The sequence below is a fragment of the Lynx canadensis genome, chromosome D3, assembly GCF_007474595.2.
Source record: "Lynx canadensis isolate LIC74 chromosome D3, mLynCan4.pri.v2, whole genome shotgun sequence".
In the NCBI taxonomy this organism is placed as follows: domain Eukaryota; kingdom Metazoa; phylum Chordata; class Mammalia; order Carnivora; family Felidae; genus Lynx; species Lynx canadensis.
The window spans coordinates 25975229-26001947 of record NC_044314.2 but is presented as its reverse complement, the minus strand read 5'-3'; the positions used below and the strand labels follow the sequence as shown (position 1 = coordinate 26001947).

At 52.1% G+C, this 26719-nt stretch overlaps 1 protein-coding gene across 7 annotated transcripts in view; it reads left to right on the top strand.

Annotated features, from left to right (window-relative positions):
• The window catches only part of CTIF (cap binding complex dependent translation initiation factor), a 296900-nt gene that overhangs the window by 55214 nt on the left and 214967 nt on the right, over positions 1–26719 (top strand). For all 7 annotated transcript variants that reach the window (XR_004344270.1, XM_032595318.1, XM_032595316.1 and 4 more), the window contains exon 2: positions 21093–21299. Coding sequence is in view for 6 of the 7 variants with exons in the window: in XM_032595318.1 (XP_032451209.1) it covers positions 21120–21299 (180 nt within the window). In the remaining variant the exon portion in view is untranslated. The remainder of the gene's footprint in view (positions 1–21092; positions 21300–26719) is intronic.

Below are 26719 nucleotides of genomic sequence, written 5' to 3'. Positions count from 1 at the left end.
CTTTCCCACCTGTGGCCCTACACGAGGTTAGCAGATTCCAGATCAAGCAGTGACACGCAGGATGAACAGTGGACAGGATGCTGCCCACCTCTGAGCCTTTTTTTTTTCAGGTTTATTTTTGAGAGACAGAGGCAGAGCACAAGTGGGGGAGGGGCAGAGAGAGAGGGAGACACAGAATCCAAAGCAGGCTCCAGGCTCTGAGCCGTCAGCCCAGAGCCTGACGCGGGGCTCGAACTCACGGACCGCGAGATCGTGACCTGGCTGAAGTCGGACGCTTAACCGACTGCGCCACCCAGGCGCCCCAAAGTTTTCCTTTTCTTATAAAAATGCTCGAGCTCAGTTTTTGAAAAAAAGAGAGAGAGAGAGAGAGAGAGAGGAAAAATAGAAGATAGCTTTAATTCCATCTCTGAGGGATGTTTTAAGAGATTTTTTGGTTTTAATCACTTTTCTATGCATTTTTCATATAATCGAGATACTCGTGTACATAAAAGCTTTTTCCCATAACACAAATGTTGCCGGGTTATTATAGTTCTTCATAAATAATTCCTGAGGGCTAAACAGTCAGTCCATCAAGGAGATAGAGTCCGCTTTCTGTTGCCGAGTGTGAGGTATCTTGGCCCCCACCATTGCCCTCCCTGCCCACCTGCCCAGCTGGGCGTCTGCCTCACCCAGGTCAGCGAAGCGTCTGGCTCCCTTCCTAAGATCCAGTGAAGTTTCAGGAGACCCTCCTCCTTCCAGGGTCAGGGTAGCGCCCGTGTCTTGGGTAGATAGACAAGACCCCCAGATGTGATGCGTGATGAGCTTTCCAAGGGCCCTTTCCAAGGGTGTCTTAGCCCCTCCTCTCTCAGCCTGTTGGGGGGTGGGGTGGGGGGTTCCCGAGCCAGCCCCACATTCCAGCGCTTTCTGGCCTGAGACACCTGCAAAGTAACCAGTCTTACTTTTATGTGATGCGAGAAGAGGGCGGCTCGCTAAGTTGCCAACTAAAGTGTCTGATAACCCTCTGTGCCTCAGTTTCCTCACTGTTCAGTGGAGGCAGAAACAGCATCCATGGCGTTCTGAGCACTAAAGGCATAAAACGTGAAGCGTGCTTAGAAGGTGTCTGACCCCACAGGCGCACACAGATGGGCTGTCGCTCTTAGCTGCTTCCAGGGAAGTTCGCAGGCAGTGGGGAGCAGGGAGCTAGGACTGGTCTGGAAGTAACACGGATACTGTGGGTGAGTGTGCGATCCCAGGGCCGAGGGAAGGGCTGCTACACTCCTCCACCGCGCAGATTCGGGTTCGCCAGCTGCTGGATGGTGTCTCCTCGGTGACGGATCCACAGTCTGCCCCTTTCGGATGGATAATCACATGCAACCCCCACACTCTTCTCCTTAGCTTAGCTCCGATAATGAGGTTGAAGGAAAGAGATTCTTGTCTTCATTAGGGCCCATGGTGTCCCTGGCTGCTGCTGTCCGGGGTTGGAGGTCCTGAACCGATTCCCACAGCCAGACGGGGGAAGGCAGGAAGGGCCACCAGCTATGGGAGGCTGGGGCCCAGCAAACACTGGATGTCCCTGTGCACCTGGGAGGGTCACCTTGTTGAGTCAATTTGGGCAGGCAGAGGTGTCCTGTGGCCTGAGGGCCCAGGAAGAAGAGCTGTGTCCATCCCTGTCCCTGTACACAGGAGCCAAGTCCACCCCACACCCTTCAACCCCTCCTGCCGAGCTGGCTAGGATGAGGATTTGGGGACTGTTTTATCTAGCAAGCCTCGTGTGCCCCAGCCGCCTGGGCTTATGGTCGTCGGGAGAGGAGGCAGTGTCAGGGCCTCAAGGGACAGCACATGGGCGCAGTGGGACCTCCGTGATGCAGGCCCCTCCCCTCCCCGACCTGGCTGGACCTGGCTGACCTCCCGATCCTCCTGCAAGGTCACTCGAGGAATGTGCTTTCTGACCCTCTTCCCCACGGCACGTTGTTATTATTTGCCATTATTTACCGAGCCTCTAATACATTGTGGATTCTAAAATAAACGTATCAAATACATGCATCATAGATTGCCTACTGTTTGCCTGGGACAGTGCTCATTTTGCATACTTTTAGGTCATCCTCTCGACTGCCCTGTGAGAGGGGACTTTCATCTGCTTTGGGGCTGGGGAGACAGAGGCTCAGAGAATTCGCTAACTTAGAGGAGGCCATGCCGCAGAGCCCGCAGGACTCTGAAAGCTGTGTTTTATCCACTCCCATCCCTCTGTGCTGACTCCCACACGTGCCCTTGAACCTGTGTCTTTGTGGCTCTGGACAGGAATGCCTACAAGGCACCACCTTCTCTTCGCCACCCTGGGCGGCGGGGTGTTGGGGGGGTCCTCAGAGCAGAGGCCACAGCTCAGTCGCCTGGTATCCCTGGGTCTAGCGCGGTGCCTGGCACTCACTGAGGGAATGACTGCACCTGTTGCGCTCTGGGCCAAGGGTAGTAGAGCCAGAACGAAGGGAAATTTCTTTTGTGCTGCGGTAGCTCGATGTCCCCAGCTCCATTCCTGGCTTGTCACTACAAATCAAACCATAATGTTGGGTGCTTTTGTTTTCCTCCCTTGGATAGGGCTGGACCTAACCAGTTCTTTCCTTCTCCCCCCGCCCCCCACCCCTGATATCCCTGACCAGTGCTCAGTGGTTACTTGTCCCATCCATCCCAGGGTGGCTTGTGTCATATTAGTTACATGTCACACTGGTGTCTCCCTGGCAAGACGTGCTCCTCGCTGAAATCGGAGATGTGTCCTCGCCTGGTCAGCCACACAGACAGGGTGTTGCTACAGGCCTCTGTGTTCATGTTTGTTGGGCAGGCCTGTTTCTGTTTTGGCCTTTAGGCTTTGACCTTGCATTCGGGGAAGTGTATCTCTGTTCATTTTAACTGGATCTACCCTCACCTTGAAGGCTATATACCCACTCTTTATTCAGCTACAGGGAAAGAAAAAAAAAATTTTTTTTTACCAATTTATATATATTTTTTCATTTTTACTTAGTTTATTTTTTAAATTTACATGCAAGTTAGTTAGCATATAGTGCAACAATGATTTCGGTAGATTCCTTAATGCCCCTTCCCCATTTAGCCCATCCCCCCTCCCACAACCCCTCTAGTAACCCTCTGTTTGTTCTCCATATTTAAGAGTCTCTTCTGTTTTTGTCCCCCTCCCTGTTTTTTTTTATTATTTTTTCTTTCCTTCCCTTATGTTCCTCTGTTTTTGTCTTGAAGTCCTCATATAAGTGAAGTCATATGATATTTGTCTTTCTCTGACTAACTTCGTGTAGTTGCAAATGGCAAGATTTCATTCTTTTTGATGGCCGAGTAGTACTCCATTGTATATATATACCACATCTTCTTTATTCATCCATCAATAGACATTTGGGGCTCTTCCCATACTTAGGCTATTGATGATAGTGCTACTATAAACAAGTTTTGGGGGTGCATGTGTCCCTTGGAAACAGCACACCTGTATCCCTTGGATAAATACCTAGTAGTGCAGTTGCTGGGTCGTAGGGTAGTTCTGTTTTTAATTTTTTGAGGAACCTCCAGACTGTTTTCCAGAGTGGCTGCACCAGTTTGCATTCCCACCAACAGTGCAAAACGTTCCTCTTTCTCTGCATCCTCAGCAACATCTGTTGCCTGAGTTGTTCATGTTAGCCATTCTGACAGGTGTGAGGTGGTATCTCATTGTGGTTTTGATTTGTATTATCCGGATGATGGGTGATGTTGAGCATTTTTTCATGTGTCGGTTGGCCATCTGGATGTCTTCTTTGGAGAAGTGTCTATTCATGTCTTTTGCCCATTTCTTCACTGGATTATTTGTTTTTTGGGTGTTGAGTTTGGTAAGTTCTTTATAGATTTTGGATACTAACCCTTTATCTGATATGTCGTTTGCAAATATCTTCTCCCATTCTGTCGGTTGCCTGTTAGTTTTGCTGACTGTTTCCTTTGCTGTGCAGAAGCTTTTTATTTTTTGATGAGGTCCCAGTAGTTCATTTTTGCTTTTATTTCCCTTGCCTCTGGAGACACGTTGAGTAAGAAGTTGCTGCGGCCAAGATCAAAGAGGTTTTTACCTGTTTTCTCCTCGGGGATTTTGATGGCTTCCTATCTTATATTTAGGTCTTTCATCCATTTTGAGTTTATTTTTGTGTATGGTGTAAGAAAGTGGCCCAGGTTCATGTTTCTGCATGTCTCTGTCCATTTTTCCCAGCACCCCTTGCTGAAGAAATGTCTTTATTCCATTGGATATTCTTTTCTGCTTTGTCAAAGATTAGTTAGCTATATGTTTGTGGGTCCATTTCTGGGTTCTCTATTCTGTTCCATTGATCTGAGTGTCTGCTCATGTGCCAGTGCCACACTGTCCTGATGATTACAGCTTTGTCATACTGCTTGAAGTCTGCCCACTGGTCCCTTAGATGCCACTGGAACAGGGTTTCTCATTACCTGTCTTCACAGGGCTTGTAGGACGAAGACTGTAGATACTGATACATTAATCTTTTTTAAATTTTTTTTTCAATATTTTTTTATTTATTTTTGGGACAGAGAGAGACAGAGCATGAACGGGGGAGGGGCAGAGAGAGAGGGAGACACAGAATCGGAAACAGGCTCCAGGCTCCGAGCCATCAGCCCAGAGCCTGACGCGGGGCTCGAACTCACGGACCGCGAGATCGTGACCTGGCTGAAGTCGGACGCTTAACCGACTGCGCCACCCAGGTGCCCCTGATACATTAATCTTACTGTCACGTATGCTCTAAGAGACTGTTTTTGGGTTTTTTTGTTTGTTTGTTTTTGTTTTTGTTTTTAGCAAGAAAATGTAAGAGAAGCTTCAAGATGGCGGTCTCATGGAGGTAGCCTGAGGGAGTAGAAAATAACACAGGGGTACAAATCTCAGCTAACAACTATTTCAGTCCTTGTTTTCTGATTTGGGATGTGTCCTGTCACAGCCCCATGCTTGTGTTTCCTCACCTGTAATATAAGGGATTGGTTTGCCCATTTTATTGCTTCTAGGAAGCATGGGTTTGTTTTTGTTTTTGTTTTTTGTTTTGTTTTGTTTTGTTTTTTCATGTGTTAATATCTGAAATCACAGTGCATCTTTCTACCATTGGCCATCAGCCACATGGCAGGGATGACAGCTGTCATTGCCCGAGCGGGTGTGAACGTGGTCATGCTGTTCAGACTGTCATGACTTCAGTTGAATTAGGTACACTGTTGGCTCTCCACATGTTAAGTGTAATTGTCATTCAAAATTGTCTTCAGAAAGATCTTACCATGATTACTTAATGATACCAAGGTTACTGTGTGTGCAGAAGGGCGCAGAAACAGCAGTAGGGCATTGATTTGTTTTAGAAAAGCAAATGTTCATTGTTGGGGAAAGAATTGCAGTCTCTTACTTTCTTATAAGACAACAAGAATTGGCATTCTTATACAGGCGAAGCAATGCCACCAAAAGTAGGAGAAATCTCCAAATGCCTCAGTAGAGAGGAAATGATCTCAAAGCCACATGGGGCTCGTATGACCGTCATTAAGACATTATGTCAGTTTAATTGGCAGCCCTTTTCTTTGTGGCTCGTGAAGTAATGGTGGGTCTCACAATTGATGACTTTGCTTTCTAAGGTTTCTCCTTGGTTGAGTAAGTAGTAGTTATATTTGCATTTTTTTTTTTTTTTTTTTTTGTCAACTAGAGCAAGCTAATAACATTTTCAGTATTTGCTTTGAGTGTTGGTACTGCTCCTCTGGGCCCCACAGAAATAATGTCAATTGCCTGATTACTTTCCTACCTTTCCTGTTGTATCGCTAGCACCTAACACGAAGCTTGACTAGGTGCTTTTGAAATAAATGAATGGATGGATGCATGCATGGATGGATGGACAGATGGATGGATGGATGGATGGATGGATGGATGGATGGATGGATGGATGGATGGACAGATGGATGGATGGACAGATGGATGGATGGATGGACGGATGGATGGATGGATGGATGGGTGGATGGGTGGATGGACGGGTGGGTGGATGGATGGATGATAAATGGGTAGATGGGTAGATGGGTAGATGGATGGATGGATGTAAGGATGGATGGGTGGATGAATGGATGATACATGGATGGATGGAGCCACACCCACAGATGGATTTCCATCTTTGGGGAGGCAGTAGAATCCTTTCTGCGGAAGCTATAGACATATCTCCCAGATTCAGTAGGAACTTAGACTCTGTTTTTCAGGGTTTTGTTGATTCATTTATAGTCTGAGTTGATTCTCATAGTTATAGTTTTCTCTGGAGAGATCTCCAAGCTAATCAGCCAGAGATCCAACCCAAGGCAATTATCCTGGTGCCAGCTTGTATAGATACACTACATTTTTTAAAGAGCTTTGTTGAGATATAATTCATACAGCATACAGTTCACCTACTTTGCACTGTATAATTAAGTGGTTTTCAATATAATCACAGATATGGGCAACCAAAATTTTAGAATACCTACAGCGCCTCAGAAACAAACAAACAAACAAACCTATTTCTCACCTATCCCACTGTCCCCCGCAGCCCTAAGCAACCACCAGTGAAATTTTTGTCTCTTTATTCTATCCCATATTCTGGACATTTCCCATTAATGGAATCATACGCCATGTGCTCTTTTGTGATTTTCACGTAGCGCAATGTTTTTAAGGTTCGTTCATGTTTTCGGACATATCAGCATTTCATTCCTTTTTACAGCCAAATAACAGTCTGCTGCATGGAGAGACAGAGACGGAGAGTTGGAAATCACGTTTTGTTGATGCATCATCATTTGGTGAACGTGTTATGTAGTTTCCATATTCTGGCTGTTATTAACAATGCTCCCCAAAACATTCACACACAAGTTTTTATGTGGACGTCTATTTTCATTTCCTTTGTGCCTATACCTAAAACATTGAATCATTTGAGGAACTGCCAGACCCTTTTCCAAAGCAGCAGCACCGTTTTCAATTCCCACCATCAGTGCATGAAGATTCTGCTTTTTCCACATCCTCGCCAACACTTGGCTCCATGATTTGTAAGGTCTTTTCTACTTCTAAGCTCCTAGGATTCTGGGGTGAAACCCAGTGACTGTCGAGACAGTGGGAGGCCCCTTTCTGACTATTCTCCCTTCTGTCTCAGAGGAGTGTGCAGTGGGCTGTGGGGAATTTCTCAGTTAATTATCTGCCAGTTAACTACTCGGGCTGCTCCCTGCGGTTGTAACTGGCTACAGACTGCTCCTGCTGTCTGCATGTAAAGAGGTTATCTGCTGCTCACTGGTGCTCTAGTGGGTGAAATTAACTGCAAGGATGATGGGAAGTAGAGCCCGAGCACTGTGACGGGCTACTAAGAACAGCCACCCAGGCTCTGCCACCAGGCGGGCTCTCTGCAAGGCATCTGGCTACATCTGGGAGATTCTATGGCAGCTACCCCAGCCTAGCCCAGGGGAGAGAGCTCCAAGGCACAGGTGTCCAGGGTGGGCAATTCCACAGGCCTCCTGAGGGCAGCCCAGGGTCCTTCTCCCCATCTTCTATGGAATCCCACTTTGTGCCAGGCCTTGGAAATAGAATGATGGGAAAGACAAAGTGATCCGTGTCCTCAGGAATTCGTACCCTAGCGGATTCCCAGCCAAAGTGATCTGAAGCTCAGATTTTTCTGGCTGCCTATTTCCCCGGGTACTTGACCCCCACAAGGTCTCAGGGAGAAACCTTTGGGGAAATCAGCCTCAGGAGAACTGCCAATACCTGAGTCCTCAACATGGCCTTGGCCAAATGCTCTCCTCCCTGGCTCAGCCACCCATTGCCACAGACCTCTGTCATCGGGGCACTGTGTTCTCCCAGGTGAAAATAGCCAGCAAATGTTTGTGGTCTGCAGCGTGTAGCTTTCCCACGACCTATCTCCAAAAGTCTTGGCAGCACATAGGACCTTTAGATTTTCTATCCTGTCCGTTTTCCACTTCATCCCTCGGACCTTCATCTCATCACGGCAGGACATGGTGGGTGCCTTCAGGGATTCATTGGCTTGTGTTACAAGGAGAGGGACTCTGCAATGGTGCTGGTCCTAGGGGAACACTGAGGGCTAGAGTCAGGACTGTCACTAGGCCAGAGGCACGTTGCTCCAAGGTCCCCATCTGTCAAAGAGAGGTGGGAACACAGGCCCTGCCTTACTCACGCCCGGGGTTATTGAGAGACAATGGGGTTATTGAGAGATGGGAGTAGGCTGCTCAGACCCTAGGGGCATGAAGCCAGAACCCCTTCTAGGCCTCTCCAGATAGCTTCTGACCCCCTGGGTAGTTCACATCTGATGGCAGCTCGCCCTGGTCCCCTGCAAAGGCATAAAGCCATGATCTGGAGCTGGTTCCAGGGCCCACTTCAGGAACGACCACAAGTGTGGCACTTTGGGGGACATGTTGAGCAAGGAATAGGAATGTTGAGTGAGTGGGGCCCTGGGCATCTCCCTGCTATTTAATCAGAGCAGCCATATCTCAGAGCCACTCTGGGGTCAAATCTTGACTCACCCTCTGCCTAGCCAGGTGACCTTGAGCCATTTCTCTCTGCCTCAGTTTCCCAGTTTGTACAACAGGGACAAAAACAGCGCCTGCATTGTAGGATTACCTTAAGCCTTAGCGCAGGGCTTGGCACATAGTAAAATGCTCAGTAAGTGTCCGCTATTACTGTCATTTATCTATCGGGGGAGCCATTTAGAATATTATTTGAGAAATAAGTATGGTATCAGAGGAAAACACTTTGGAAAACAGCGGTCTGTGGGGAATACAGTGTTGATGGTTTTCTTTCCGGCTTCAGGCAAAGTCCTGAGCAGGATAGCCCTCCCCGGGGTTCTCCAAGCAAAGGCAGAAATAGCCATGGCTGTGCGGTCTCTGGACCTGGAGACGACCTGGAACAAGGGTCTGGCCTTCTGTTTCTATGGGTTTTACACTCCTGGGCTCTTGCTGTGCAGGGTTTTTTTGTTTTGTTTTGTTTTGTTTTGTTTTGTTTTGCTTTGTTTTGTTTTGTTTTGTTTTTTCATCTCCCTGTGGTTCATGGAGAATTCGGAGAGAACCATAGGAGCCCGGGCCGTTGGATCAAGTTCAAGATTGCCGTGGTTGCTGTCCAGCAGGCCTCAGGCATCGTGTGTGATACATGCAGGCTACTCAGCCAAAGAGGGGCCTGTGCCCAGACCAGCTCTTTCTGCTGGTTCCACTGTTTGTGTGCCACTCGTCTCTGTGCCCCTCAGCAGCTGGCGGCTGTCTGTCTGCTTATACCAAGGGGACAGAGCATCAGTTACCTGCTAACCGTTCTCTCATTTGTGGGAATGCATCATCAAACACTCTGTGGTCAACTGAATGTTGACAGTGCGCTCAGGTCTGGCTCTAGGGGGCAAGGGAAAGAGCAGACACGTTCTCGGCCTCTGAGAGCTCATAGTTGAGCTGAGGAAGGAGGAAGCCACATCAGGGCCAAGCTGGACTGTGAGGGGTCGGGGGGGTGGTATTAAGGGGAGCAGTGGGATAACCCTGCATTTACTTTGGCCTTCCTTCAAGACACCCAGGAGGGGGGTCCCCATTCCTTGGACAGAGTTTGGGGGTGCACTGCCTTCTGTGATTGGCTATTTTCTTTGCTTCCAGTGCACCCCCCAGGACCTTCAGAGTGACACAGCCTCCCTGCAATGGCTCTGTGGTGATCTTCGGCCAGGTTATGGTTGAGTCCTACTGGTCTGGAGCCATATTTTTCCCTCCCTTTCTGTGATGACTTTGCATATTTTTGGTTCGGACTGCCGTGTGTTGATTTCACGTTGTAACTCCCAGGGTACAATCCTTGAGCCTGACCTGCAAGTTCTTAGGGACACTCCTCATTTTTGTAGTCACAGACCACCTGCGGTTACTTCCTTGCTGGGGGGTCTCGAGCTCAGATGCCTGTAAGGGCCAGGCAGGCGACATGTGGGAGTGAGCGGAGCCACATGAGAGTGTGGTTGTGGGCAGTGGGGAGACCTTACGGAGAGGGGGCATCTGTGGAGGACTGGAGATTGCATGCTCTGCCCAAAGGGGTCAGCCCTGCTTGGCTCTAGCCGATGGTTGCAACCTAGAAAGGTGGGTTAGCGTTGCTAGGTTTCCTAATCGCTCAAGAAAATCAGAAATGTGGAATTTTACATGAAATCTTTTGATTTATAAGTGGTGGCTCAGGTATCTTAAAAATACCGAACAGGCCAAATAAAATACCCGTGGTCCAGACGTGGCCCAAATGGACATTTGCAGTCTCTGCCTTGTGGCTGTGCTTCCTCGCAGAAGGAGTTAGTCATCTAAGGGGGCAGGGACAGGGGCAGGGCAGGGGCTGAAGACCCAGTGGGTGGCCGCTGCAGGCGTTCTAAGGGACAGGGTCACTGCGAGCTGGCTGGTCAGCGCGGCATCTGGGAGGCGGGCTCGAGCTGTCCCTGGAGATGAGGACAGCAGAGGGGAAGGGATGCTGTTCTCACCGTGAGCCAGCTCGGCCTTCCCAGCTCCGGGGCACGTCCACAAGCCAGGCTCTGTGGACCCTGTTCCAGGCCTCCCATTCCACCAGGCTCTCAGAAACAGCACGGTGTCGCCCCTGCTCCAGCTGGCCTCTGGTTCAGGAAGCGGTTGCCAGGAGGGAGCGAGCTGACTAGGGACCCTGGCTACCCCGAGAGAGATACTGGAGAGCCTGTCACTTGAGAAGCAGGGCATGGGGTGCCGGGGCCACCAGACTTGGAAGAACTTCCTGGCCTTAATCCCGGGTGCTCTCGTGGGTGCATTACTGGGTTCAGAGCGGGACGCTGTTGCTCTCCCTTCCTGGCATGCTCTGACTTCGTTTTCACTCTTTGTCCATCAACCCTGAAGTTTTTGAAGGTCGGTGGTGAGGCCCACCCTGTCTACCCCCAGGGCCCATGGAGGAGGAAGAATGGGTCTCAGGCAGTCCATGCAGGTTGGCAGAGCTGAGGGAAACCCAGGAACCTGGAGTACCCAGTGTAAGGAGGGCCACACTGAGGCCCAAGTAAGACACAGGCAGTTCAGAGTAGGGGAGACATTAGGGAGTGGTGGGGTCTATGGAGAACCGGAGTTCAGAAGCAGCAGGACCAATGATAGTCAGAGTGACCAAGGAGGGCTTCATAGAGGAGATATATCCGGAGCCAGGTCCCAAGAGAGGGTTCAGTTTGGAGAGGCAGAGGGGGAGAGTTTGCAGAAGACAGAGTGGGGCATAGCTGGGTGGGGGGGGGGGCGTTGTGATGTCAAATGGTAATCACAAGCAGTAATTGAGTGCCTGCTGTATGTGTGGGTGTGTCGAACACTTTCTCTTGAGTTCCCACGTAATCCTCACAATGCTTTTTGAGATGGTGCTTTCGTCCTCTAGACTGAGGACGAGGAAGCAGGCTGCCCAGGGTCCCAGAGCTAGGAAGTAGTTTCACCAGCACTGAAGTTACAACCATTCTATTACCCTGCCTGAGGATCCGGGGCAGTGAGGAAGTCGCCTGACTTCCTACCACCAGGGATTTGGCAGGAATCAGGTGGCTTCCTCACTGCCCTCTAGTTCCTGTTATTTGGAGTGAAATGGCTTTAGGAGGCACTTGAATGTGGTGGGAAGAGATTGGAGTCCTGTTCTAGGACCAGGTAGCCTTGGTGGCCGGCAGAAGGGGGGATTGGACAGGGCCACCCCCAATACCCTTGGCTTTAAGGTTCTAAAGGCTGGGAGGGGCTGGAGGAGAGCCTGGGCCAGCGGCGGTGGGCGGGAGAGCCGAGGAGGCCTGCTCTCAGGGAAGGTGTGAGCTGGATGCACCAGCACGGAGGGCTGGAGGACCCACAGACAGGTCTGCCATCCTGGCCTCGGGTGTGACAGGTATAGGCTGGAGCGGGCCTTGAGGATCACACAGTCTTGTCAAGACAAGATTAAAGCCCATACAAAATCCAAGAGCAGGACAAGAGTTGGGTAACAGCAGAGGGGAGGGGAGGGGAGGGGGTGTCAAGAGGTAGCCTGTGCTTAGCACTGAGGGAACATGTGGGGGGCAAGTGCTGGAGCAGGTAGGGGGCAGTGCCTGGAACAGGTGGGGCTCTCAGTGCCAGGAGCTAGTGGGGGGTCAGTGCCACCAGCAGGTTGGGGTTCAGTGCCAGTTAGAAATGCAGAATCCCTGGGGTGCCCGGGTGGCTCAGTCAGTTAAGCGTCTGACTTCGGCTCAGGTCATGATCTCACAGTTCGTGGGTTCGAGCCCCGTGTCGGGCTCTGTGCTGACAGCTCAGAGCCTGGAGCCTGCTTCAGATTCTGTGTCTCCCTCTCTATCTGCCCCTCCCCTGCTTGCTCTCTCTCTCTCTCTCTCTCTCTCACTCAAAAATAAATAAACATTAAAAAAATAAAAAAGAAATAAAAAAGAAATGCAGAATCCCAGGCTCCACCTGTGATTCAGGAGCACATTGAAGTCTGGAAAGCCCACTGCCCCTTGCCACTTTACTTTAAACTCTTGGCCACGCCTTGTGGAAGAAATACATTTTCCGTGGATAGGTGAGGCACAAATTCCACAGAACGACACTTACACTTATGACGAATGTCACTCACTGATACTTTCAATTGAGTTACATATGTTTAAATGCTGAAATCATGGGTGTATTTTACAGCCCAGCAAACGGCTGAGACCCACAGTTTGGAGAACAGTATGCTAGCTAACACCCTGTCTGATGTTTCAACGACGAAGGTTATACTGGGGACTCTGCTGCTGGATATGCAGAGGGTACCAGGTATCCCCCATGCTGACAGTCAGTGTTGCTGATTTCTGAGGTCGCCTTCAGCTCTGAGCGTATGTGAACTTTCCTACTTCCGGTGGTTGGGGACCTGAGGCTCCTGTATGCGGAGGTGTCCCCGAATCCCCCTGCTTTTTTTTTTTTTTTTTTTTTTTTTTGGCAAACACCATTGTGGCCCAGAGTCCCCAGAGCCAGCACTGCCTGGAGTGGCAGAGTGAGAGAGCAGCAGGTGGCCCGGGAAAAGCCTTCTCTCCGAGGCTTGTTTACGCAGGAGGCAGGAGGTGGAGCGTGGGCTGGCAGCAGGAGTTAGGAAGGGGGTTCCCACGGCTTCCTTGGGAGAGCCGTGGGCGTCCTGTGTCCCTAAGCAGTGGCCTATCTCCTCCCACAGTCTCCGCTGGCGGCTGTGGCCTGGCTTGGCCCTGGGGGCTGCCCGACAGCCCGCAGAGGAGAGAGCTGTCCTTGCAGGCTCTGGGTGAAGGTCTCAGTTACCAGCACAGAGGGGAACTAAGAAGGGAAGAGGGGGTGGGCCTTGTGTCACCAGGAAGCTACTACTGTGGGAAGGGGGCCTTGAGGGAGGGAGGCTGTGGGGCACCGTGGCCATGGCAAAAGCGGGGTGGAGACAGTGGTGGCCTCATTCCACACGAGGTGAGTGGCAGTGCCGTGCTGGGCCCCCCTGCCCGCCCACAGCTCACACGCGCCTACCTCTGTCTGCGGACCTGGGACAGGTGGACGGACCCATGAGCTCAGGAGCCCGGAGCAGGCCCCCCACAGCACCGCACGGCTACCCTGCAGCTGGCCTCGGGTCCAAGAGGCTAGGCCCCTCGCAGCAGCCAAAAGCCCCCCAGAGCCGCACCAGGAAAACACAAACAAATCAGGAAAGCAGAAATCGAGCCCTTCCCAGGCTGTGAGCTCCCAGAAAGGGACCCAGGGCGAGTTGAGTGCCGAGGGCCTGAGGAAAAGGGTCCGATGAAGGGTGAGGGGTGCGGTGCCGCCTCCTTTTGGGGTGTGGAATGATGGATGCCCTAGAGAAGAGCTGGTGGCAGAGGAGAGAATCGTCTCCTCTGGTTCGCAGGTCACCTAGTCGTCCCGGGCTTTGGAGGAGGAGGTAATGCTTCTAATGCCTGGCTGTTCTTAAAGGGATTGGCTAAATTTACAGCTACTAATGCCATTTGTCACTGGGCAAGCACAAAGGCACGCTGAGCCGGCTGGGACGGTTCCAGCTTCTTGTCTCCGGGCTCGCGGGGCGCCCGGTGATGTCAGGCCGCGGTTTGCCTCCAGACCTCTAGCCCCTGACTGTAGCACCGCGAGCTCTCACAGGCTCACAGGCAGGCGCGGCCAGAGGGTCGGGAGAGAGAGATCTCCAGCTGAGAGCCGAGAGCCCTGTCCGCAGAAGCACCTCGTTGAGTGCTCATTTCCGAAGGAAGCCGCACTGCTCTGGGCAGAGGACAGCCAGGGGAAGATATTTTTGCCTGGGTCTGGGTGGAGAGACACAGGTTGGGAGAGGGGTGGGTGCCTTTTCATCAAAGAACATGAGCGTCCTTGTTTCTGGCCTTAAAAATAGCCAGGCTCACCGGTAAGCCTAGAAGGCTGCCGCCGGGGGGGGGGGGGGGTCTGCCTGGGCCCCCAGCGCTGGGATGAGGTCCCTTATCAACCCCAGGAGAACATGGGTCTCCCCTTTCACCAGACAGCTGTGGGTGGGCAGAAGTCCTATCTGGGAAGTGCAGGCGAAGGAGCCCCCCACCCCTCCTGTCCTTGTGCAGGCTCGGCCCGCTGCACCCCTGCTCAAGCTGTGCCCACCGGGCCCACCCCTCCTGCCTGCAGGCTCTGGGCTGCCTGCCCTTTAGAGCAAAACGCAGCCTCAGCGCTTTTCTCTCTCCTGCTGCCTGCCTTTTTGTTCTTCGGCATCCATCACCTGGCAGTGGGGGCGGGGTGGGGCGACGTGGCTGGCTGGCCGCATTGGCCTCGGCAGGCTGTGCATTCTGGACCACTGCCGCTGGAGGTATCTCTCCTCTTCCACCCTCTCCTTTCTTCTTCCTCTGGTCCCTTCCCCCCATCACTTTCCCCAGGATCATTAAAACATAAGCTCTTCTTGCTGGCTCGCTCAGCTTAGCCCGGCTGTGTGGGCAATTTCCCATCCTGATTTTGCTGTGAATGGGAAACTGAGTCAGGAGGAGACCCCCCCCCCACCACCACCACCAAACGCAGGCAGGACAAGAGGAGGACAAGCCCTTGAGAAAGCATCCCTGTATTTCCCTGGCTTCCCACTAGCCTGTGAGTTCACTCTGTGTCTCCCCATTCTTTTTACCTTAAAAGTGGGGCAGGGGCGCCTGGGTGGCGCAGTCGGTTAAGCGTCCGACTTCAGCCAGGTCACGATCTCGCGGTCCGTGAGTTCGAGACCCGCGTCGGGCTCTGGGCTGATGGCTCGGAGCCTGGAGCCTGTTTCCGATTCTGTGTCTCCCTCTCTCTCTGCCCCTCGCCCGTTCATGCTCTGTCTCTCTCTGTCCCAAAAATAAATAAACGTTGAAAAAAAAAATTAAAAAAAAAAAAAAAGTGGGGCAGACCTTATAGGGGTGTACCCCAAAGAACTGAAAACAGGGACTCAGATATTTTACACCCCGGTGCGTAGCAGCCCTACTCACACTAGCCAAAGGTGGAAACAAAATGTCCATGGGTGGGTGATGGATAAACAAAATGTGGTCTCTACGGGCAACGTATCATTGTAACACAATGTGTTATTCAGCCATAAAAAGATGTGAAATTCTGACACGTGCTACAACATGAATGGATCTTGAAAACATTATCCTAAATGAAATACACAAAAGAAAATTTAAAAAATTAAAAAAGCAGGGGGCGACTGGGTGGCTCAGTCGGTTAAGCGTCCGACTTTGGCTCAGCCCGTGATCTCGCGGTTGGTGAGTTTGAGCCCCGCTCGGGCTCTCTGCTGTCAGTACAGAGCCCACTTCGGATCCTGTCTCCCTCTCTCTCTCTGCCCCTCCCCTGCTCACTCCCTCTCTCTCTCTCTCTCTCTCAAATAAATAAATAGTTAAAAAAAAAAAAAAAAGGAAAAAGAACAAATGTTGAGTGATTCCACTTACATGAGGTACCCTGAGCAGACAGATTCATAGAGACAGGAGGCAGAGCAGCGGTTGCTAGGGGCTGAGAGGCAGAGAATGGGAATTAGTGTTTAAAAGGCACAGAGTTTCTGTTTGGGATGATGAAAAATTCTGGAAATATGGTGAGGATACTTACACAACACTGTGGATATACCTAATGCCAACTGAGCTGTACATTTAAAAGTGGTTACAATGGTATGTTTTATGTTATGTATATTTTACTGCAATTTTAAAAACTGGGGCTGTGAGTGGGGCACCGGGGTGGCTCAGGCGGCTAAGCGTCCGACCTCGGCTCAGGTCACGATCTCGTGGTTCATAGGCTCGAGCTCTGCGTCGGGCTCTGTGCGGACAGCTCGGAGCTTGGAGCCTGCTTCGGATTCTGTGTCTCCCTTTTTCTCTGCCCTTCCTCTGCTCATACTTGGTCTTTCTCTCTCTCTCTCTCAAAAATAAATAAAACATAAAAAAAAAAGAAAAACTGGGGGTGCGAGTTCCTGCCTGAACTTCCAGCCTGATAGCTGAGCAGACAGATGATGTGGACAGCACCCCCTCCCTCTCCCTCTGCCCTCTTCTCTGGTAAACAGGTAAAGTGCTGGGCCTTTCTGCTGCAAGAGGGGCCTCTTGGCTCCCTGGCTGGGACTCATTCTGGAATGTACAAACGAACCCAGGTGATACATTAGCCTGGTTCCCTCAGGGAAAGCAGAGTTCCTGGATGTACCCCAAGAACATCCCTGGGCATCCCTGGGGAGAGTGACATAGGAGCAGGGAGGGCCGGGCAGAGGGATACTATGGATCTGGTCACCACCGTAGGCAGCTGGGCTCAGTCCACTGGCACCTGCTGAGGACTATGAAGAACCCGTTTCGGTTGTTATCTGAGAGACCAAGGAGGGAGTGTTTGTGGAGGGCTGCCCCTGGAGCTGTTAGCTCCTCCCACGGCCAGGGTGCAGGATTCCAGGCCCCCGGTGGGTTCCTGCAGGCATCTGCTGGCGTGTGTCTGAGAAGCCCTGGGCAGAAGGTGCTCGGGAGCTGAGGGGAGGTGCAGTCAGGCTCACTGTATGACTCTGACTGGTGTTGGGGGGGAGGCACCGAGCGGAGATGAGAACACACAAGGCATCCAAGACAAGTGACCTGTGTACAGAGTCCTCTCTTTCCCTCTGGGCACCAGACTAATGCAGGCTGGGAATGGGTGTCAATGCCTGTCCCTTTCCTCGGTGATCACTGACCCCAGGCTCCCCCACGGGACTGTGCTGTGGTCCTGTGAGGGGCCTGCGAGAGCCTAGGGGAGAGTCCAGCAGGGCAGGCCAGTGCTTCTGCTGCGGGCGGGGCCGGGCACCTGATCCCCCTGGAAACTCTCCTGCAAAGCCCAGTCCTCCGCCTGTACCTGGGAAGTGTGCCAGGAGGCCCTTGATAAGATCTTAAGTCTTCAAGGAATAATGGGCATGGCTTTAGACACCAGCTTTTCCTGCAGGCAGCTCCCTTTCAGCCCTCTCTGGACATCAGCCTTATCATTGCAGTCCCCTGAGGCCGGCAATCTGCCCAGGGCTGGGCACTGAGCTAGGCACAGAGCCGGGGCCCTCTAGAGCCTGCGGCCCAGTGGGGAGTAAGAAGCTCACACGGCCCTTGAAGAATCCCCTGGGCTCTGGAAGGGTAGCGGAGAATGAGAAGTGAGAGGTGTCCTGAGAGCCCGAACAGGCTGCTAGGAGGTGGGATGAAGAGGTGGGGAGGTGTAGGCCTACCTGGAGCTGTGCTGTGCGCACTTGAGCAAGTAACCTAACCTCTCTGAACCTCCGTTTTCTCTTCTAAGTAGTGTAATTATACCGATTTCATGGGGTTATTGTGAGGGGCAAGTGGGTGAAGGCATATCAAGTGCTGGAAGGTGTGTCTGTCACATGATACGGGCACAGGACACATTAGCCATTCTAATCATTAGAAGTCATAGTATAATGCCCACTAGCCCGCTCTGAAAGCAGGGAATTGGGCTAGTCGCCAGGTGGCCTCTGGGGCGCTGTTCTAGTATTCTGTGAATGTAAACACTTCTAGATTTTGTAAGTAGGGGGGAAGGGGAAGATGCCTCTGGGTGAGGGGCACAGGGTGAGCAGAAGCAGAGAGGCGGAAAGAACATCGCATGTAGTTTTCTATGCCTTGTGCCCAATTGCTACAAACGTAGTGGCTTAAAGTTTATTATTTTGAGAGAGAGAGAGAGAGAGAATCTCAAGAAGGCTCCGCACTGCCAGCGCAGAGCCCAGCGCGGGGCTCGAACTCACGAAATCGTGAGATCGTGTCCTGAGCCAAAACCAAGAGCCGGACGCTCAACCCACCGAGCCACCCAGGCACCCCCAAACTTAGTGGCTTAAAAACAAGACCTGCTGGGGCGCCTGGGTGGCTCAGTCGGTTAAGTGTCCGACTTCAGCTCAGGTCACGATCTCGCGGTCCGTGAGTTCGAGCCCCGCGTCAGGCTCTGGGCTGATGGCTCAGAGCCTGGAGCCTGCTTCCGATTCTGTGTCTCCCTCTCTCTCTGCCCCTCCCCCGTTCATGCTCTGTCTCTCTCGGTCTCAAAAATAAATAAACGTTAAAAAAAAAAAACAAACAAGACCTGCTTATTACCTCACCGTTCTAGAAGTCAGAAGTTCAGCTCAGTAAATCACAATACTGAAGTTAAAGTGTCCGCCAAGGTCAGTTCTCGTTTGGAGGCTGGGAGACAAAGTCTGCTCCCAAGCTCACCGGATTTTGGCACCATTTACTTGCTTGCGGTTGTAGGACCCAGGTGCCCCTTCTCCCTGCCGGTCATTGGCCGGGGAGTGCTCTCAATCCCTGGAGGCTGCCTGCGCTCCTTGTACGTGCTCCTCCTTCAAGCCGGCAACAACGCGTGGGGTCTTTCTCCTGCTTTGAATCTCTGTCTCTACCTCCCACCCCAGATTGAAGGGACTCCTGTGATTGGAGGAGGCCCTCCTGAATAATCTCCCTGTCTTAAGGTCCGCTGACTGGGAATTTAATTATATTTGCAAAACTCCTTCCCAGGAGTCCCTAGATTAGTGTTTGATTGAGTAACTGGGAGAAGGTATACACCCAGAACCCTCTTAGGGTTCTGCCTACCACACACGGTGTATGGCCCGGAGAAGGAGTGGGCTAAGAGGGGATCATGGGCAACCACAGGAGCAGGAAGGGTAAGGTGGGCGTTGGTGGTAGGAGGGATGTAAACCCACTATAAGTCTCGGATAGCAGGTGGAGGAAGGGGCATGGGACATCCCCACCGTCACCTCTGACTGTGGCCCTGCACCACTAGGCACGCTTCTCCCAATCAGAGCAGACTCTCTGTAGACCCACTGCCACCCTGGCCTCACTCTGATGAGGGCACCCTGGCCTGAAACTTTGGATTCTTCCCTCCGGGCCGGGTGGACATACCCATGAGCCCCCGCAGGCTGCCGAGCTCAGGAGCCCAGAGCAAGCCCTGCGTAGTCCCTCTGTAGCTGGCCTGGGGTCCCTGGGAGGCTGGGCCCCAGGCAGCAGCCAAAAGCCAAAACCCAAGCCTGGAAATCATTGAGGGATGTCTGTGTCCCCTCGGCCAGTTCTTCCTCCCCATCGCCAACACCCGCCTCTGAAAAGGCCGGTGGGCGCCTGGGGGAGTCCACATTCATGGTCTCAGCAGCATTTCTGGAAGTCAGCGGACCATTCCTTTCCCCATCTTGGATCCATTACAGTTGAAAACTCAACAAACCCTTGGTAACTGGCGAATAACTACGTTCCAAAAAAGTTCTCAGTCATCCAAGGTTTTGAAATTCAAGTGTTCCTTTAAACATACCAGGGCCTTGCCTTTATTATCAATAGTCACTTTCTAGCGGCATGCAACCCCCTGCGGTCCCAGAGTCCTGTGCGTTATTCGGGTCTCCTTTGTGGATCTACTGGTGGTAGTTTGAGACTATTCTGCTAGTTCTGGTGATGAAACCACGTATGGGTTGTACTTCCTCCAGCTGAACGGATTCCCCCATGGAGAGCACCAATTTGCAGATGATGAAAGGGCCACCAGATAAGCCTTAAAGCCCCTTCCCATCTGGCCTAGAGCCTGTCGGAAGGAAGGAGAGGGTCTTTGGTGGGAAGGGACACAGAGGTGAGAAAGGTCCTGGTTCTCCCCACTTCTGGGTGGGGTCTGGTGGGAGCTTCGGGGGACAGGAGTGGGCAGTGGGGGTGTCCCTGCGGGCCTGGGCCGCTGCAGTGGCTGGCTCCATCCAGTCTGGTCAGGAAGGACGGCAGCTATGTTGGCGGACTTCAGCAGGTATCCTGGAATGCCCGCCACATCATGCCAGGCCACCACAGAGAGAGGGCCCAAGGGCTGACGAGAGAGTCACGCGCCTGTGGAGGGTGGCCAGACAGCGTCCGTGCCTAGGCCGTGCCCTCCCAGACCTCCACCAGGCCTTTCATGTTCCACCATCAATAGCCAGTCACGTCCTTATAGACTGAGCACGGCATGCCCTGACAGCCACATCTTAACAAGGCTGCGAGATTGTGTCTACCACTTAAGGCCTAGAGGCCTGAGCTAATTTAGAGGAGAGTGTGGTGTCCACAGAGGGAACATCTCTTTAGAAGGAGACATTTTCATTTATTTATTTATTCATTTAGAGAGGGTGGGGGAGGGGCAGGGAGGGAGGGAGAGAACCCTAAGCAGGCGCCCAGCTGTTGCGCACAGCCCGACGCGGGGCTCGAACTCACGAACCGTGAGATCGTGCCCCGAGCCAAAATCAAGAATCAGGCGCCCAGCTGACGGAGTCACCTGGTGCCCCTAGAAGGAGACATTTTCTTGGAGGACCCAGGCCACCTAGAGGGTTTGTGTCTGGGGACCCCTTACATCCTAATGCTTGGGTCAGGGACGTCAAAGCTTATGGTCTGTTTCGTTCTGGTTTGTGATAGATTCTGCTAATTCCAGTTGGGAAGTGGGGCTTGGGTGGTAGGCTGGGTCCCTCCTCTGCCTTTTCCCAGGTGGTGAGGTCCAGCTACCACACAAATTATCACACAAGTTACTGTGTTGGCCAGTGAGGCAAGTCACCGGCCTTCTCCGGGCCTCAGTTTCCCTGTGTGTACAAGGGGAGTTGCAGCATATTCTTCATACAGAAGGCCAGCTGGCACGCCGTTGACTTCTCAGGGATGTTGGGAGGCCAAGGTGCCATAATGGGTGAGAGAATTTTCCAGGAGCGGGGAGTAGTTCTCGAGTGGGGCGTCATCCCCGCCTCCAGCTGCATCTCACAGAGCCCGCTGTTCTGTCTCCTGCAGCCCGGACGCAGCCCCTGAGCTGGAGGGATGGAGAATTCCTCTGCCGCGTCAGCCTCGTCCGAGGCTGGGAGCAGCCGCTCGCAGGAAATCGAGGAGCTGGAGCGTTTCATTGACAGCTACGTGCTCGAGTACCAGGTGCAGGGGCTGCTGGCCGACAAGACGGAGGGGGACGGCGAGAGCGAGCAGACCCAGTCCCACATCTCCCAGGTGAGCGCTGCGCAGGTGCAGGGGCCTTGGCAGACTCGAACGTGCTTCCAAATCCCAAATCCGGGCAGCGTGTGGCCGCCTGGCCCTTGCTTGCTGAGGCACGGATGGCCCCAGGCAGCAGAGCACGGGATCCAGGCAGGAAGCCCCCCTGCTCCGACTCTACTCCATCCCACCGGGCTGGGCAGCTGGGGCCTGGCCAGACTCACAATTCATTGAACGCGTGGTTATAGAGTTCCTGCCATGTGCTAGGCACCGTTCCCTGTCCTCCACAAGCTCGTGTTCTAGAAGAGATCTGGACGTTGTAGCTTACCAGGAATGCACACCGTATAAGGGTATAACTTGTGAATGTTCTCTCCGATCTCAAATACAGGCAGTTGTTGGCGGCCACAGAACTGAGTCTCATGCCGTCTGTCTCAGGCCTCAGGGGGCTCTGCGTGCCAGCCCTAGTTAGGCGCATGAGGCGTTTTGACTAGAACTTCAGGTTGGTGCCATCTGCTCCTGGGCTAGTCTGGCAGCCCAGACTCAGCCGACTCTGGGCCAGGATTTGGAAATCTTGAGTTCTCGAGAATAAAGTGGGAGCCATGCAGGGTAGTGGCCATATCGCATGCATCTTTCCTCAACGCCGTAAATTCCCGGTAGATACTTGTTTAAGAATTGGTTCCAGATTTGCTTCTAGCTGCCCGTGTGACTTTTGGCACACCCCTCAACTTCTCCGAGCCTTGATTTTTCCTATCTGGTGAATGGAGATTATTCTGCTTCCTCAGGAATGTTGAAAGAGAAAAGGTGGGAACGTATGTGATGCTTTCCTTAGTGTCCTCGAAGTTTTGAATCACAATTAGTAGAAGCTTCTAACGTGTCCATTATTCGCTCTACAGTGTATATTGAGCACCCACCCTGTGTCTGACTCTGTTCTAGGGCTGGGCGTCTGGGAGGGAGCAAAAGAGGCATAAAGCTCTGCCCTCCTGGGACTTACATCCTGGGGGTGGGTGATAATCGCTGCGGAGGAAAATAAATTCAGAAAAGGAAATGGGGAGTGATGAGGGTCGGGAGTTTGCTGTTTCAAAGAGGGTATCAGGAGAGATGTCACCAAAGTAGGTGGAGGGGTGAGCTGTGCAGCTATCTCGGTCGGGCAAAGGCCCCGCTGGAAGAGTATTCCAGAGGCAGTGAGGAGGCCGAGGCGCAGAGAAAGGGGGAGAGCCAGAGGGGATGAGTCAGGGAGACCATGGGGTCACATGGACGAGATGTGCGAGCGCTGAGCCCTGGAGTCTGCCAACATCGAGAAAGCAGGGATGGGAGGAGGAGTCAGCCAGAGAGCAGGAGGGGGGTTGGCCACAGGGCGGAAGGAAGACCAGGCGGGGTGGAGTGCAGGAAGCCGGGGAAGGTGTGTTCGAGGAGATGGGGGCGGGGCGGGCTGACCTTGTGGACTGCGGCTGCCAGGCCAGGGAACAGGAAGCCTGAGAATGACCTCCCCAAGCAGTGGGGGCTACTGGGGACCCTGACTAGAGGGGTGACCATCAAGTGGTGGGGGCGAACGTCAAGGAGATATGGGTTGGAGATGAGGAGGGTGATACAGATCCTCTGTGTATTACAGGCGTTTGCTGTAAAGGGGGGAGATGTGTTCTTGGGGGAAGTGAGGTCAAAACAGGAGCATACACAGCCTGTTGTGCATTGATGGGAGTGGTCTGGGGTAGAGGGGAGGCTGCACAGTGGCCTTGAGTAGATGACAGGGCTTGGCCTTGGCTCTGGTCCCCAGCAGCTCACCCACAATCGCAGAGGGAGATTTCCAGGCTTGTAGCCATGCTTCCAGAATGACAGCTGGTGGTGCAACACAGCTGTGAGCTTCTCCGGCTACTTTCAGCCACAGGGTGCAGGTGCAGAGTTACAACGCTGAATTTAGCCAGGACTGTTTCTCTGGGCGCTGACAGTGCAGGGAGAGAAGGGCGAGGGAGTGAGGGAGTCAGGACAGTGACATTCCCTGACACTGAGCCAGTTAAGGGCAGGAGTGAGGACCCAACGTGGTTATAGATATGGAAGGGTGGAGGGTCAGTGGATGGGGGCCTGGGGGGCCTGGGAAAGAATTACCAGAATCGTGGCACCGGAAGGAGTGAGCAGAAAATGGAAGCATCGGGGAGTGGGTGTTTGGAGTCCAGGGCAGGAAGTGCAGGAGTTGGCAACGAAAGTCTGGGCACGAGCATCGGGGTACTTGGGCAGAGGAGACATCAGGAAGGGAGGGGCAGTGGAACCGATGGCAGGGCACAGGAACCACGGTGACTGACATCAGCGTCACCAAGAAAGGCTGGTGCCGGAGAAGGCGGCAGTGATCCAGGAGCAAAGTCTTCAAGAAGAACAGGGACTGAGGTGGGAGTGAGTGACCTGGGGGTCCATAGGTGACTGCGAGGAGGAAGTGTCCTGTCTGATGATGCGTCAATTTTCAATCACGTTTGATGTACAGTCAACAATATCGTAACCTGGAATGGAAGGGGCAGGGCGGTCTGACTAGACTGGAAAATTTCCAAGGGAAATGAACGTCTTTGGGTCGTGCAGTGCGGGAAGGGGCAGAATTAGGTGAACCGACTCGTGCATACTCCCGGAAGCATCCCAGAGTGGACTTCCCCAGCAGCAGGCCCTGTGGATGGGGCGTGGGGCTGGCCTGCCTCCCGCACTGTGCAGGCCCAGGGTGACCTTTGGCACGACATCCTTCGAAGGCTCCTCCAACGTGAAATAGGCTTTTACAGGTGGAGGGTCCGAGGATGCCATGAAGCTTCACCCCAGAGGAATACTTTACAAAATGGTAGAATTTCTGTTCCCAGAGCAGCCACTGGGGAGAGAATTCTGGGAGGAGGGGCCCTCCTGCTGTCTCTGACCTCCCTGTGGTGATGGCTGAGCTCTCAAGATATAGAGCAAATAGAGACGTGCCCTCACTCAGGGCCCTGCCCTTCTAGCTCCGGTTCCTGGGATAGGTCGGGACTGACCATGCCTGGAGGTCCACATCTGCAGGGGCTTTGAAACAGATGTTTGTTGTGAAGCAGCGTCGAAAGCACGGCTACTTGTCACATCTGATGCATTCCTTAAGCTTTGTGTTCTCTGATGTTCCCTGCAAGAATGCAAAACCTGGCAGGGTCCTGGGATCTGCCTGTGAGGCGCTGGCCAAGGAGGGACATTTTAATCCCACTCCCACCAAACCTGCTCCCTACACCCACAAAGACAGCTGGGGTGCAGACTCCAGAGGAAGGGGCAGCTGTGGACAACTCTAAGTAAGGCTGGGGTTAGATGTGTTTATATAACACGCTTCTTTAAAAAAAAAATAAAGTCTCTGTTGACACAACTTTATGGGAAGTCTTTCTGCTAGAGCACTTTTGCTTGTTTTTATTTAACCTGATGACTATTTTAAATGGAAGCCAACCCCCCCCCCAAAAAAACCCTCAGAGAATGTCTCCATCGGCCTGTCTGAAGTGGTATTTTGATGTTTCTGGAAGAGGAAAATTGTTAAGAATCTTGGAAACCTTGAGAAAACTTGAGAGAATAGAGAATCATGTTGCTTTCCAGTTGGTAAGATCATTTTTTTAGGATCTGAGAGATGACAGTTGACAGAAGAAAAGACCTCATGATGCTTGTACAGTTGTGTTCTCCCCACCCCTTCTTTTTAAAAAATTTTTTTAATGTTTATTTATTTTTGAGAGAGACAGAGCATGAGCAGGGGAAGGACAGAGAGAGAGGGAGACACGGAATCCGAAGCAGGCTCCAGGCTCTGAGCTGTCAGCACAGAGCCCGATGCAGGGCTCAGACTCATAAGCCATGAGATCATGACCTGAGCCGAAGTCAGATGCTTAACCGACTGAGCCACCCAGGCACCCCTTTCCCCACGCCTTCTTTAGCAACAACTAGGGAGAAGGATGGATGCATGGATGGATGGATGGAAGGATGGAAGGAAGGATGAATGAATGAACAGAGAGAGAGAGAGACAGAGAGAGAGAGGGGAAGGGCCAGAGAGAGAGGGAGGCACAGAATCTGAAGCAGGCTCCAGGCTCCAAGCTATCGGCACAGAGCCTGACGCGGGGCTCGAACTCATGAACCGTGAGATCATGACCTGAGCCGAAGTCGGACGCTTAACCGACTGAGCCACCCAGGTGACCCTACCATTACCCTTTTGTGGAAGAGATCGGGATGTTACTAAGTGGGAAATGTTTGGCACTTCCTGAAGTTAGTGGACGGTCTAGTGGATCATCATAAAGCTTCAAAGCAGTTTTTATCACACCAGGAGCTTGGACAAATATTGATGTACAAGCCCCACCTAAAGTTCAGTTGAATGAGGAGGGGCTTGGACATTGGCCTTCTTATAAGCCCCCACTTGACTCTGAAGCCCTGATGAGGCTGACAGCCATGACCACGGGTGGGACATGTCTGTCTCCCTTCCCCATCCTTCCGTGGCCACCTGCCTTGAGCTCCACCGTTGGATGGATAGAATGTAGAGACGTTGTAAAGAGCAGATACATTGAATGAAAGCGTATTTCCAATAAATTCTGTTAACAGGTCAATTGAAGAACGAGTGAGGGTGAACATAACTTCTTAACGGTCCTTTTTGATGTCGTCAGGCACTTGGAGGTCCCGGGTTTTGTCTGAAATGCGAAGTGTCCTTACCAAGAGCGAGGCAACCATGCAGGTGTAATGCAGATACTCAGACTGGTGTGGCATCTCTCACTCACGGTGGTTTTCCTTCTCTTTCTCTTCGTGTTTTTCCTTCATTCTGCCTCCCCCGTTCACTGTTCCGTCATCCCCCTTTTATCCCATTCCTTCATTCCCTCCTGCCCTTTGAATCCTCTCCCGTGCCCTCTTTACTCATAGGAGGAAGCACTCAATGGTGGACCACCCATGAAAAGCTTAACTGAAGAAGTGAGTTTGAGGGACATCGTGGGATGTTTGTGCATGGGGGACTCATTTAATTAGCGATGCGATTTATTTTTCATTACACAAGTACTATGCGCGGACGTTCTCATGGTACACACGAATTCTAACATTAGCAACAAAGTCTCCCTTACTACCACCTCATTTCAGTGCCTGATGAATGAGTTAACTTCATCACCTGTTTTTAATGCTTTTACCAACACACACACACACACACACACACACACACACGCGCAGACTTATAGAAATACATTATTTCAAAGTCATAAATCATAGCCAGTGAATATGTTGGTCAGTAACCTACATCTTTCACCTCGCCGTGTGCCTTAGGGGTTCTTCCAGCCCTTCTACATCTGCTGTGTTCTGTTTAATGGCTATACAGTAGTCCATAATATGGATGTCCCATACTTTAACATTCACCTATTGATGGGAATTCAGGTTAACTTCTCTATTTTCCCCTGGAAACGTTAGAGACTTCAGTGAGTATTATCGAACATGCGCATATGAAAGTGTTTCTG